The 14,755-nt window shown below is 44.0% G+C and overlaps 1 protein-coding gene across 7 annotated transcripts in view; it reads right to left on the minus strand.

Moving 5' to 3' along the window:
• LOC104862752 (up-regulator of cell proliferation) overlaps window positions 1-14,755 on the minus strand; it is a 43,069-nt gene that overhangs the window by 6,475 nt on the left and 21,839 nt on the right. For 2 of the 7 annotated variants that reach the window (XM_033764909.1, XM_010624955.3), the window contains exons 1-3: window positions 4,893-4,912; window positions 3,080-3,101; window positions 2,701-2,771 (exon numbers count right to left, since the gene is read on the minus strand). Coding sequence is in view for 1 of the 7 variants with exons in the window: in XM_010624956.3 (XP_010623258.1) it covers window positions 2,701-2,771; window positions 3,080-3,106; window positions 14,515-14,606 (190 nt within the window). In the remaining 6 variants the exon portion in view is untranslated. Of the gene's footprint in view, window positions 1-2,700; window positions 2,772-3,079; window positions 3,107-4,892; window positions 4,940-14,514; window positions 14,733-14,755 lie in introns of those variants that run through there. The other 5 variants (XM_010624958.3, XM_010624963.1, XM_010624956.3 and 2 more) reach the window with 4 other exon arrangements.

The following is a 14,755-nucleotide window of genomic DNA, read 5'->3' on the forward strand; positions in this document are numbered from 1 at the left end:
CTGTGACTCACACATCAACTGCTATCTGTCCAGAGGCTAACAGCATAGCATAGTCATGAACATGCACATTTAACTATAGAATGTATTTAATTAGTGCTCCTTAGATACCTACATTGGGAAAAAAGGACTTTAAAACCCTGGCTGCAAATGCACGCATGCTACAGGGGAAGGCAGCAGGGCACGGTAGAGACCACTTTGTGTGTATTTTACTGATGACTCCTGATCTAAGTGAAGGTCTCACCCATTCTAAAATTGATTTTATTTTATTGTTGGTGCTATGGATTGAACTGAGGGCCAGGTATGGGTTAAGCCCATGCTCTACCCCTGAACTACACTTCCAACTTACTTTTTCTTGTGCTGGGGATGAGATCCAGGGTTTTCTGTGTGAGAGGCACTGAGCCAAACCTCCAGCCCAAAGATAGGACACAGAATGACTCACAGGGTTCCAATAACAATGTCTAGGAGTCAAAGGTTATTTTACTCAAAGTGAAGGAAAGACATCAGAAACATTCTTCCAAGGAATCCAAAATGTCACGAGGATAGAAATGGGTGGAGAAGCGAATGGAAAACACTGGAGAAACAGAGATGGAGCAGGAGGGCTCCGGAAACAGGAGTAACCTTCTGACCCACAGAACAAAGAGCCTTGCTTGGTTAGGGATGGGAAACAGTTGATGTGAATCTGGACGGACAACAAATGCAAGAAGTCAAGGATGCACCAAGGCAAGAAGGGAGGCAGAGGCCAGCAAGGCTTGGCTCCATGAGCTAAGGTCTCCATTGGACTTCCTGATGGGCAGGGCCTGGCCCAGAGAGATGAGCCTGAACTCTGACCCCAAAGGAGCAGCACGCTCAACAGGGCACAAGGGCAGAAACTACACCCAGAGAGAACTGTTATAAGCCCATGTGAAAGAACTCAGAGGGAGTCAATTAAAAGCATTTTCACTCAAATTGATTGCCCTCCCCCCATTATTATAGTCCTCAGCACACACCCTTTAGAGTTTTCCCTCAAATTTTGAAATACTTGTTAATGGGCAGTAAATGATTTTTTTGGTTTTGTTTGTTTGTTTAAGACAGGGTGTTGAGCGGGGGATTTAGCTCAGTGGTTCGGTGGCCTGCCTTGCAAGTGCAAGGACCCGAGTTCAATCCCCGGTACCAAAAAAAACGACAGGGTGTTGCCATGTAGTTCAGACTGGTCTTGAACTCACTATGTAGCCCAGGCTGGCCTCCAACTCGAGGCAATCCTCCTGTCTCACCCTCCCAAGTGCTAGGATTACAGGCATGCGCCACCATGTTCTTCATACACGAATATTTAAGACACCATTTCATACTCTGGAGCTGTTAGTGCTAAGAATAAAAAATGAAGCTGGGCATGGTGGCACATGCCTGTAATCAAGGTCAGCCCAGAAAATTTAGTGAGATCCTGTCATAAAACAAAATAAAGAGCTGAGAGTGGTGACACATGCCTGTAATCCCAGCACTCAGGAGGCTGACGCAGGAGAATCATCTCAAGTTAGAGGATAGCCTGGGCCACAAAAGGAAACCCTGCCTCGATAAACCAAAAATAAATAAATAGATTAACTAAAATCACCAGGGATATAGCTTAATGGGGAAAGTATTCCTGGGTTCAATTTCCAGTATTTTTTTTTTTAAGATGTCCAGGGTCAGGGATTTAGCTCAGTGGTTCTGCCACCTGTGTCACAAGTGCAAGGTATTGAGTTCAACCTCTGGTACCAGAAAAAAAAAAAAAAAAAAAAAAGGATGGCAACATGCACGCATGCATAAGAATAAAGGTGTGGGGCTGGGTTTAGCTCAGTGGTTCTGCTCCCTGCCTCGAAAGCACAAGGTCCCAAGTCTGATCCCCAGTACCCCCCGAAAAAAGAAGAAAGGTGAACTCCTACCTATACCATACACAAGAAATTAATTCCAAGTTGATAGATGATCTAAATAGAAGTGCTAAAACCATAACATTCTTAAAAGACAAAATGAGAGTAAATCTTTGTAACCTGGATTTGGCAGTGGGTTCTCAGATATGAAATCAAAAGCACAGGTTAACAAAAATATAAAAAACCTCTTGTGCATCAAAGGTCACTATCAAAAAGAAGGTGGGCAGTGGCACATGCTAGTAATTAAGCACTCTGGGAGGAAGGAACATCACAAGTTCAGGGTCAGCCTGGGCAATTTAACAACTTCTCAAGACCAGTTTCAAAATTTAAAAAGAGGGCTGGGGGGATGTAGCTGAGTATGAAGGCTCTGAGTTCAATTCCCAGTATTGAAAAAAAAAAGTGAAAAGAAGGTTGGGGATGTAGCTCCATGGTAGAGTGCTTGCCTAGCATGCTCAAGGCCCTGGGTCTGAGCCTCAGCGCTGGAAAAAAAGAAAGAAGTGGGGAGAGGGGATGACAACAACACCACAGCAGAAAAATGATTCAAATTATGTAATCATGATTTTAAAGGTCTGGAACCCAAAATATATAAAGAACTCTTATAACTCTGTAACAAAAAAAGACAACACAAACATTAAGAAGTGGGCAAAAGACTTAAACGGATGATCTGGAGATAGAATCTCCTTATAAAAGGAAAAATAAAAGCTTTAAACTTTTTTTATTTTTGAGGTTCATGATCCCAGCCTAGGTGGCTGCTGGAACCCAGAGTCTCAATGAAACAGAGGAAACTCATCTGCTTCAAAGTGTACCCAGTCCAACTTACCTGAAATCGCCACAGCTGCTCTTCTCTCTGATGCTTTTATTTCCGGGGCTGCTTCTCCCAAATCTGAGTGCCTAGAAGAGTTTTATAAGAAAACAATAATTAAAATAATGAACTAACTCTTTCACACCTATCAAATTAGTGCATATGAAAATCTGTTGGGGAGCTTTTAGAAACAACAAACTCTGGGTTAAACCCCAGCTCTATAAAATAAGAACCTCTGGGAGCCAGTCTTGAGCCAGAACCCTGCCCCTGTGCCCTGGCTCATTTCATGTGCAGCCCAGGGGAGAATGAGTGGCCTGGAAATGCCGACCTTCGGAAACACTGCTGGCCGGAGCATACACGCAGCCATTCAGAAAGATATCAATAAAAACATACATACCCTTTGGCCAGTAATTCCACTTCTATCCTAAGGAAATAATTAAGATTTAGTTATAAAGATGTTGATGTCAGCTTTATATATAACAGCAAGAAGTTAGGTATCTTTTAAAATAAAAATTTAGTAACAAAGAATCACGGTCTCAATCTGCAGCCATTACAAAATATTCTGTAGTCATTGTGAAATATTTTGCAACCGTTACAAAAAATATTCTATGGATTCCCTTTTAGGGACAAAAGATTTTAGATAAAATATTATGGAAAGATGTTATGATATGCTGCACAGGAGTCAGGTTACAAAGTACATATAACATTATTGCAATCTAATAAAATTGTGTATATTTATTTCTAGTAGAAATAAATCTAGAAGGATGTTCATCATTGAATTTACTGTCAGCAGGGAACAGTAATCTTGTCCTTCTGGGTTTTTATTCCTGTCCTGCTAGGGACCAAACCCACAGCCCCAGCACATGATAAGTAAATGTTCTAGCACTGAGCTATCCTTCCAGTCCCTGCATTCTTTCAAGCAGATCTGAGAACTACAGCTCACTTAAGAATACACTCTTGGAGCTGGGTGTGGTGGTGCATGCCTGTAATCCCAGCACTTGGGAGGCTGAGGCAGGAGGATCACTGTGAGTTCAGGATCAGCCTGGGCTACATTGTGAGTTCTAGGTCAGTGTCAGCTAAATAGTGAGACCCTGTCTCAAAAAACAAAACAAAACAAAAAAGAATACACTCTTGGGCCAGGGATTTAACTCAGTGGTGCCATGCCTGTCTTGCAAGCACAAGGTCCTTAGTTTGATCCCTAGTACCGGAAACACAAAAAACATTCTTTTAGGTACTTTATACAGTACCATGGAAACTAGTAAATGTGTAGCATTGGTCAGGAACCAGAATTCTCACTGTGTAAGAAAACACAAAATAAATATGGAATGGAAGTTCCAAAACTTGCAGAGGCAAACTAGACTATGGCACTGGTACCAACTGTGACTTACACATGCATGCTCATGAATGTGTGTACATACTCACATATGTGTGTGCATGCATATTTTTGTGCACATCTGAGTGTGCACACACATTCACTTCCTACTTCTATCCACTGAAAGGGCCACAAGCAAAGAGAACATGATAGCAATGCACACACCTTGTACCTTCAGTTATTACTCCATGCTAACAGAAATAAAGACTCCTTGGAGATCCCGACTTATGCCAGGGCTGGAACAGGAAGAGGGCAACAGGAGTTTGAGCATCTTAGTTTAGAAAGTAAAGAAGCACGCTGAGATGCTGTGGGACACACCACAGAACACAGGCACAAACTCCAGGGGCTGCCCCAGGCCAAATCTGGGACAATGGAGCACAAGCAAAACTAAATACAGTGATTAATTTAAAAGCACTAAAAATTATCAATTAATGAATCCATACCAAAATGAATGAAGGAAGGAAGGAAGGAGGCTCTGGCTCACAAATGTTAAATATGGAGGGGATGGTATGGGGGAACAGTCCCATTACACAATCATCCTACTCAAGATTGGCTCAAGCAAAAAGAAATATCAACAAATGCTAACTCTTGCAGGAGAATGCTGGTGAGGAAAAAACTACTTTCCCAATCTTCAGATGTCTCTTTCTAGGGCTGGGGATGTAGCTCAGTGCTAGAAAACTTGCCTAGCCTGCAGAAGGCCCTGGGTTCTACCCCACTATTGCAAATCAAACAAAATATGCCAAAAATCTCCTTTTAGACTGCACAGTGACAGGAAAAATACAAACAACAGTGCCTAGGTAGTGAAGAGCTTAGTGGCATAGTGAGTAATAAAACGAACCTGTGAGGAGGACTGGCAGCCACTGTGTGCCCGCTCCATGCCACCTTCTGGAAAGGCCAAGAAGGCAAAGCAATGATCAATCAGGAAGACAAGCCCATAATTAGTTCAAGACCAGCCTAGGCCACATATTAAGTTCAAGGCCAGCTTAGAATACACAGCAAGACTCTGTCTCAAAAACAAAACAAAACAAAACAAAAATATAGATGCAATCAACTTTATGATTATGTGTATAAGAAAGTAACTGTATTCTTAGAAAATAAACACTGAAATATTTACAGAAAAGTATGGTGATGAATGTAACTTATCTCTATGAACTGAATATTTATGTTATCCTGATATTTGTACACTGAAACCCTATACCCAAAGTGGTATCGAGAGGTGGGGCTTTGATGGAGATCAGGTCATAAGTAGGATAAGTAGGATCAGTGTCCACACATGTAAGAGTTCAGGAGTATGTGAGAGAATGATAGAAGACAACGGTAAGAGCAGGAAAATCCAGCCGGGGATTAGCTCCAGTAGAGTGCTTGCTCTGTGTGTGCAAGGCCCTGGGTTCCATCCCCAGCACTGCAAAAGGAAGAAAGAAATGAAGGAGGGAGGGAAGGAGAAAAAAGAAAGGAATACCTGGAAGGTGCTTTTTTTTTCTTGGTACTGGGGATGGGTGGAATGCTCAGCCTTTGCATGGAGCGATATCCCCAGCCCTTTTTTATATTTTCAGACAGGGTCTCACTAAGCCACTAAATTGCCTAGGCTAGAGTTGAGCTTGCAATCCTCCTACTTCAGCCTCTCAGAGTATTGGGATTACTTATGTGTGCTTTTGTGACCTGCTGGAAGGGCCCTTATTATTTTTGTAATTTTCTTTAAGTGGAAACGATTGCCAAATAAAAAGCCTAAAATGTTAGTAGAGATTACTGTATCTGGAAAACAAGACATCAGTTTATTTGCATTTCTTAACAGAAGCATCTGTTTAAAAAACTAATGGAGCTATTAAAGTGAGACTGAGCTGGGTGTGGTGGCTCATTCCTGTAATCCCAGCACTCGGGAAGCTGAGGCAGGAGGATCAGGTAGGAGGACCGATGTTAGTTTGCGACCAGCTTGGGCTACACAGTGAGTTCCAGGTCAGTCTCAACTATATAGTGAGACCCTGGCTCAAAACAAAAAAAAAAAAAAAAAAAAAAAAAAAAGTGAGATTGAGTCAGGGTCAGGACAGGTGAGACAAAGGGGTGCCTTAAAACTTGATAATCTGGTGCCCTTCAAACAATATTCACCTAAGAGTTTATTCTAAACCACAGTCTGTGGCACAGGGGATGGGCACAGGCCCCTGAGAGATCCCAGTTTCTCAGCAAATTCTGCCTTCATCCAGTGCACACTCCCAGAGGACAAGTCACCACCTGTGACTGTTACTCCAGTGTGTCCCTTGGGGGCTCCTCCCCTGCCCAGGGATTTCTGCCCCCCAGTGAGCGTGGTTCCAGAAGCTAAAGTTCACTGTGTCCCTGCTGTCTTAGTACTACAGACAAAGCCCTGAGGAAACCTCTAACTTCCTCTAACCCTGGTATGCTGATAAAAACAGCAGTTTTTCACTGCCTTCTCATCAATTTCCTGCAAAGAATATGTTACATACTGCTTTTTTAATTAGGAAAAAAAAAGGTTACCTTAAAAACAGAAAATGGCAGGATGAGTTAAAAATAGGAAGCTGCAGGCCTGGCCCAAAGGCCCAAGGACATTGACAGAGAATCCCAGGCAAGGGAGAGGCTGGTCCAGGATGCACCTCCCAGACAGTGCCCTGGGCAGGAATTTCACTTTACCTCTTTCTACCTCTTTCAAGAATACAGACAGCAACCCCATATTTGTGTTCATTTACATCAGTGTAGACGCCTGTAAATTCTGTGTTTTATTCCCCCACCAAACTGTTTGCCATCACAACTTACTGAGAGGCACACACCGTGGCTTGAGGGTCCAGCATTGCTCCTCAAAATGCTGGGATTGTAACAAGGCTGAGCCAAGCTTGTGTTTTGTTTGTTTGAGACAGGGTCTCACTATGTAGTTCAGACTGCCCTGGAACTCACTGTGTAGCCCAGGCTGGTCTCAAACTCGAAGGGATCCTATAGCCTCAGCCTCCTGAGTGCTGGGATTATAGGGGTGTGCCACCATGCCTGGCCATGCTTGTTTCATTGTTTTATTTTTGGGGGTCAGGATCTCAAAATATAGTCCAGCTAAACTCAAACTTGCCATCTTCCCACCTCATTCTCAAGAACCAGGATTAGAGGCATGCATTATCATGCCAGATAAGCTTATGTTTTTTGCACTTTACAATTTTACTACATGCATGATACTAATACTTGAACTGAACTGTTCCCCAAAATCCTTCTGTTGAAGGTTTTATCCTCATGTGATTTTATTCAGAGATGGGGCTGAGGCTGTAAGTATGGGCTTGATGTCCTGTAAGAGAGGGCTGCTCTTGCTCTGCAGACACACAGAGAAAAGGCTCCCACCAGAATCCAAAGCTGCAGGTCCTTCCCTGAGACCTCCAAAACTGTGAGAAAGTAAATTTCTCTGCTTTAAGCCATCAGTCTATGGTATTCTTCAGGTTAGCTGGATCAGACTGACACAAAACTACCCTGTAGCATAGAAAGAAGGCCCAGAGAGGGATCTGCCAACCTCAGCACACACGGCCAGGACAGGGTCTCACTCAGTTGACCAGGCTAGGTTCAAACTTGGCAGTCCTCCTGCTTCAGCCTCCCAGAGCATCGGGATTACAGGCCTGTGCCACCACATCCACCTGGAGGTAATTTTTCTAGTCCATTGCTTTAACTACTCGGCCACAGCTACTGCTTAGAGGTAATTATTTATTTTTTTTTAATTTATTTATTTTTTTGGTGCCGGGGATCAAATTCAGATCCTTGTGCTTGCAAGGCAGGCAGCGAAACCACTGAACTAAATCTAAAGGTGTTTTTTATGAGTAGATTTTCTCTTGCCAATATTCAAGACATATGTTAAAACATCTCCAAAATACAAAGTCACCCTAGAAATGAAACTACAAATCCATAAGGTTTGCAAATGAGGTCTATCATTTATAAAAGTAACCTAACCTGTCTCAGATAAGTACTGTCAATAAGTTGCTTAAAAACAACAAAAGAGATTAAACAAAGTCCCCTATATCCCCAGGGTGCCCTCCCGGGGTACCTTCTGGCACAGTCGGCACCCCAGTGTAGATGCCCTGACCCTCAGAGTCAGTGTGCTCAGTTGGCTTGCTTCAAACTTCTGCAGAAAGGCTGGACTGACCAGTGCCAGGTCACAGAGAGAACCACCCAGGGTTCACAACTTAATGTCTGGCCCAAGGTGGTTCTCTCTCTACCTCTGCAAGGCCTGAAAGGGCTTCCTGTAATTCTGCCACTCTGTGGAGAATGGGCCAGGGCTACCTTTCCTTGTCTTTTTTCTCCTTTCTTTGCAATTGCCCAACACAACTATCTAAGGAGCTTTTGTACTAATACCTGGAGGTCCTGATTCAGCAGGCCTGGGTGTTCAACACATAAGAAATGAGCCACTGCTTGGCTACTTACAGTCATAGTAATTCCAACTGGCATCATTTCTATGTTTATGAGCCCACTAGTTAAAAAGCAAATTCTGGGGATGATCCATGTGAACTCCTGAGCAGTGTACCCATTTCTCTAGGGGAAGGGAGAGGAAAGTATCATGCCTAACAGTTCTTCCTGGGCCACAAGAAGTGAAGGAAGGTATGGGCTTCAGAGGGACAAAGGCAAGGGGAGGAAGCAGGTGTCCATCCCACTGAGGCTTCACTGTCAGTGAAGCAGGACTAGGACAAGAAACCAGGATCTCAGTTCTAGTACAGTTCTAGAAGTTACCTAGGTGCAGAAGAGAAAGAGGTAAACTTAGAGCAAAAATAGTCTCAGCCTCTTTTAAAGGAATTTAAATTAGCAATGAAGATAAAGCTCTGAAATGATGGTAAGTCAACTTTTAAAAAAATTTAAGTATATGCATATTGTAAAATGCAAATCCCTGCTACTGCTAATGGATGCTCCCACACACTATCATTTGGTGTGAAAGTAGATTGAAACTTATGCCTCTGGTTTCCCAGATCCTTGTTTTATTCCTGTCACAGGAGGTATGCCAGAATGAAATTGTGAGGGGGAAAAAAAGGAAACTTAAAGAAAAATTTCCAGATTAACAGAATATTAGAAACAAAAAGATCTGGGCATGGTGGTGCAAACCTGTAACCCCAGCACTTGAGAGGCAGAGGAAAAAGGATCACCATGAGTTCTAGACCGGCCTGGGCTACACAGTGAATTCAAGGCCAGCCTGAACTACTGTACCTAGTGAGACCCTGTTGCAAAAAACTTAAAATTGAAAAATAAAAATTAAAAACACAAGAAAATGGATGACTGTGGTAATACCTAGTAATTATTGAGGTAACATGCTGGGCACTATAGTAAACATATAACCTCATTTAAAGCTGATGATATTCTGTAAATTAGGAATTTTAGTTTATTTACAGGTAAGGAAATCATGGCTGGGAAAGGTGAATCATTTGCCGGGCTCCTGACTATCAGAGCTGGATAACCTCTGATCTCAAGAGTGTTATGTTCAGGGCCAAGGATTTAACTCAGTGGTTCTGCCGCCTGCCTCGAAAGTTAAAGGACCCGAGTTCAATCCATGGTACCAAAAAAAAAAAAAAAAAAAAAAAGTTTATGTTCCCTTTATTATGTTTATAATTAGGTACAGCTTTAATTTCATTTAATTATATAAATCAACTATAGTATTTTACAAACCAAAGTATTGCTTGTAGTACATTATTTTGTGTTTTGGCCTATGTGAAGTAAAGTGCACTTGAAGGTTTAAAAAAAAAAGGCCTAAACTTCTAAAGTCAGTCAGGCCCCTGTTTTCTTGCAGACCCAGGTGGGACTGGAGAGTCCCTGGCCCGGGTCCGTGGAGGCCCAGATCAAATAGGACAGAGGTTGAGAGCAGGCCCAGACCTTGTTTTCCTCTCTCACAGCTGCCCAGCACCAAGCCCAGTCCTTCCCTGGGTGGAGCAAGACAAGACTGCACATGGGGTAAGCAGGTGCGGCCAGCTGCGTAGCACTGCGATCACAGGTGCCACTGCTCCCCGCAGTGTAGTCAATAATTATGAACTGTTTTGGATAATAAAGAACAGCTCTGTTTTTGAGGTGAGAGGTGACTGCTCCGGTCCTGTTCCCCTTCCATCCTACATCTCAGAGAGGTGGCAAGGAAGCCTGAGGCTCCTTGCTTGGTGCTGGCTGGAGAACCTCACCACAGAGACTCCAAGAAGGACAAGGTTTGGCTGCACTTCTCCCAAGCATAAGATCTGCCTTGTCTGTTCCTCCCCAGCCTGGGCCACTGGGTCCAGACCACACTGCAGTGGGAAAGCTAGGACAGTCCCTCCCTGCAAGAGGCTGGTATCAGGACAGACTCCCTACACAGGGAAGAAGTGGGATTAAAACAAAACTCAAGCACTTTTACATGGCCAATGAATGTTAACGGGAATGCTTTTAGTTGCCAATGTAGGTGTGGCCGGGCTTGGTAGGGCTTGCTCACCTGTGATCCCAACACTTGGGAGGCTGAGGCAAGAGGATGGCAGCAAGTTTAAGGCCAGCCTAAACTACATAGCAAGACCCAGTCTCAAAAAAAAATAAATAAATAAAAAAGATTTCCCAGGTATGATGATGTACCTATGAGGAGGGGGTAAGTAGGCCAGAATTGTCAGTAGAGGTTATTAAGGACAAGCACCAAGGACAGACCCTAAGGAGATGGCAAGAGGAGGAGACAGCAGGGTTAAGGGCAGAAGGGAAGGAGAATGAGAAAGGGAGAGGCATGGCAAGGTCAGGGGTGGGTGAAAGAATAGGAGAGGAGAAAAGACAGGGAAGGGGAAGAGAAGACCCCAGCACAGGTAACATCCTCCTCAGGCAAGGCTCCAGCCTCACAGAGGAACCTCCAGTTTTGGTCTGGGGCCAGTGTTATGTAGCTTCTTCTCACCCTGATCATGGCACAATCTTGGTGCCAACCACAGGTCCCTCACCCACTTGCATCCCTCCTTGCCCAACCTAAGCTCTTCCCTTACGGGGACAGGCCTCACTCCATGTGTGGGATGATTTCACTGTGACAGTGACCATATTTTCTGCAACAAAAAGCTGAGGAGTAGGATGAGTTCACTTATGCAGATCAAATGTTACTTATGAAATGTGGGTGGTTAGAACTTGATGTTACCAATCAGATCAAACAAAGTGAGACTGAATATTTCTGAGGGAACACAAGGGGACAGGGATGAGGTTGCTACAAACTGGGTGAATGAAGATGCCATTAGCGTCCTACTTCTTGGGCTGATACCATCGTGTGTAGGAGGTACAGAGAACCCTTAAAGTCTAGTGATGAAGCCAGGAATGCTGGCACAAACCTGTAACCCCAGCACTGGGGAGAATGAAAGTTCAAGGCCAGCCAGGATTATTACAGAGTCAGGCCCTATTTCACAAAAAACAAAACAAAACAAAGAAACAAAAACACCAACAACAACAATGAAAAACCACAGCTAAAAAGTCTGGTGGTGAAAGGGAAGATGGTATAACCATTTATGAAGAGAATTTAGTAGTATCAATGTAAACAGCGAGGATTCTGACCACAAAGCCTAAGTCTCTGCATCTCCTCCAGATGCCCCAGAGACAGAGATGGGCAGCAGTGTCTTGGACAAAGTTGTAAATATTCTTGCCCACACCACAGAATTTTCTATAAATCAAAATTAAGTAGATTTGTTTCTTATTCCAACACAGAAAGAATTTCTAGGCACACTGTTGGTCTTGTAAGGCAAGCTGCAGAACAGTAAGACTGCACTTCTATAGAAACTGAGCAAAAACCAAATATAATATGTAAATACAAAGGAAGTATCTGTCAGATGGGCAGCAGGGAAGGAAGAGCTCTAGTAGTTTCTATCCCACCGTCTCTAGAGTGACAGATTATCTAAAATAGTTTTCCCTTATCCATGCATGGCTTTGCTTTCTATAACTTCAGTTAATGGTGGTCAGTTGCAGCCTAGAAATATTAAATGAAAAATTTCAGAAATAAATCATTGCTAAGTTTTCAATTTTGTGCATCTTCTCAGTAGCATGGTGAAATACTGTACTGTCCACCCAGGAGGGAAACTATCCCTTTTTCCAGAGAATCCATGATGCATAACCCACCCCACCTGTCAGTCATGAGCAGTCTCTGCTTGTGTTCAAGTAACCCTTACTGAATAAAGGCTCCAAATCACAAGCTTTTATCACAGTATATTGTTATAAATGTTCCACTTTAATAGCAATTATTGTTATTACTCTTACTGGGCCTAATGTATAAACTAAACTTTTATCATAGGTGTGTACATGGAGGAAAAACATGACATACGTAGGGTTTGGCCTCAGGCAAGGTCTCAACCACCCACTGGGCATCTTGAAATGGATCCTCTAAAGATACACGGGACCTGCTCTACACCAGAATTTTAGGAATGGTGGTCTACAGGGCTGTGGATTTAGTTCAGTAGCACTGTGCTGGCCTCACAAGTGTAATGCAAGGTCCTGAGTTCAATCCCTGGTACTACAACAACAACAACAGTGGTCTACAGAAACCTGAATTACATTTGTTTTACTTTGTTTACACGTTCTGTGTAACCCAAATTATCTTCCAATATAATCTGAAAAAATACAGCTTACTCAGGTAACTCAAGCTCATTTAAAATTTTTGAGGAATTATTAAAAACTTGAGGAGCTATATCTAGTGTACAGCTGGAAATGAAAATCCAAGAATTCAGGATGGATGGCTGTGATTTTACAGGTAAAGGTGTCTTTGAGAATCTGATGAAAGCAGTATTAAAAATAATTTAAAAATAAAGACTTTGCTTCTAAGAAAATACCACACCAACACTACATACACTTTCGGGGAACACAGGACCCCAAAGAGCCCAGAAACACACCTGTGAATCATGAACCAATAGCTAACAGTGATGGAATGAATGCAACCATGCAGAGAACACATACCAGGATGGGCAGGGGTGGATGACAGAACCCAGGGAAACCCAAACCTTCCAAGAGCAGGAGAAAAGCCACTGCCAGGCAAGGAAGGAAGATGTGGGCAGTTCTGAGAAGGCCAGGCCAGGGCAAAGACAAGAGATGGCGAAGGAGGGAATAGGCCTGCTCAGGAGGGCAGACTGCACCAGTGGGTGAGCTCCAGGACCCAGGCCTCTATGTCCACATGGCATGATGTCATCCCTGGGATTCACCCAGAGCTCCAGGTAACACCATTGACTGGAAATGCCCTTTTGCAAGAGGTGGGCTCTAAACGGTGATCTGGCCTCACCTCTTCCCAGCAGTTACCTCAAAATTTGCTCCCACAGTACCCACCTAATATAGGTTTAAGGACTATAGTCAGCTGCCTGAAACAGGCCAGGGGTCTCCAGAAGCACTGTCATCTGGGCTAGACTTGCACCACCACTGAAGCCTGTAGAGGGGCCCCTCGGGAGTCCTGACCGAAAATGTGCATGTGCCCTAAATTCATGCATACCATAACAAGCACAGTTTTCTCTATAAAATGAATATACTAAAGGTTTTGTGACCTCAGTTTTGCAGTGCATACCCCTCAGAAAATTACAAATTGCCACACACAGATCAAATCACCATTATCAAATGCCTCTTACCACAGGTACACTGTTCAGGCCTTACAGACTCTCAGAATTACCACACCAACATTTACCCCTCCTTTAACCCCTGTCTACAAAGGAGGTTGCTTAGGCACTAAATACACCAGGAGTTTCGTGAGACAGGGTCTCACTAAGTCCCTAAATCGCCCGGGCTGGGCTCTAATTTGTGATCTTCCTGCCTCAGCTTCCCGGAGTGCCACCACACTAAGTTCAGGATGAATTTTAAATGCCTATGGCAGCCCTACACAGGCTCAGCCACTCCATGCTGCCTCCCACTCTTCTGACCAACAGGGCAGGAATGCAAGGAAAGGGACCTTGAACCCCTGAGTCAGTCAACCTGGCTTTCCTAAGGATGGGCCACTGCTTACTCTATTTATGAGCTCAAAGGGCTGGGTACTTTCAGCTGGCCATGAAAGTCAGTAGGCGCCCACCACCCATGACGTGCCCGGAGTCTGCAGGCTCGGGTTCCAGTTCAGATCCCTTCATTCTGGGCTATTCTAGGAGCCAAACCACTCCACAGTATGGCCCAGGCCTTGCTTGTAAGAGGCACAACATCCCTGCTGCCATCCCTCAAGCCCCTGCACCTGCAGGATGTCTCTGTTCACTCTAAAGACACAGGTTGAACTGCTCCCACAGCCACTGGGTCTAAAACCCTCAGAACGACCATCAGAGAGGAATGTTACCAACTAAAGAATGACCTTGGGACTAATTTTCCGCCTCTGCAGAATGAAGGGGTTGGATTAACTCTGTTATTCTCGGGTTTCATGGTTAGTAAGACCAAGTCAAAAGGTAATAATGAATCCCTAAGGTTTTATTTAGCCAGTTGAGAAAAAAAAAAAATCACAAACTATGTGGACCATCATTTGCTAAAAGAATGAACACTAAACCAAAAAAGTAAAAAGAAGGTGGTATGGGAATAAGCGCTGTTACCCTAAGGAACGTTCCTGGGCACCGGTAGGGCAGATAAGATCCGGGACGGGGGAAGGGTCGCGCTGTCCGTGTGTCCTGCCGCTTTGGGACATAGTGGGGACGTCCTAACGGCGGCGGAACGGAGCATCAACTTCCATGGCGAGCAAGTTACGACGCCAGACGCTCAGTCGCCAGGGCCGGTGAACCTCCCCCAGGCCTGAGCGAGAACCGCGTCCCGACTCCCCCCGACCCTGGCCCAAGT

Source organism: Fukomys damarensis, unplaced genomic scaffold (genome assembly GCF_012274545.1).
Source record: "Fukomys damarensis isolate Sample0158 unplaced genomic scaffold, DMR_v1.0_HiC HiC_scaffold_17, whole genome shotgun sequence".
Lineage (NCBI taxonomy): Eukaryota > Metazoa > Chordata > Mammalia > Rodentia > Bathyergidae > Fukomys > Fukomys damarensis.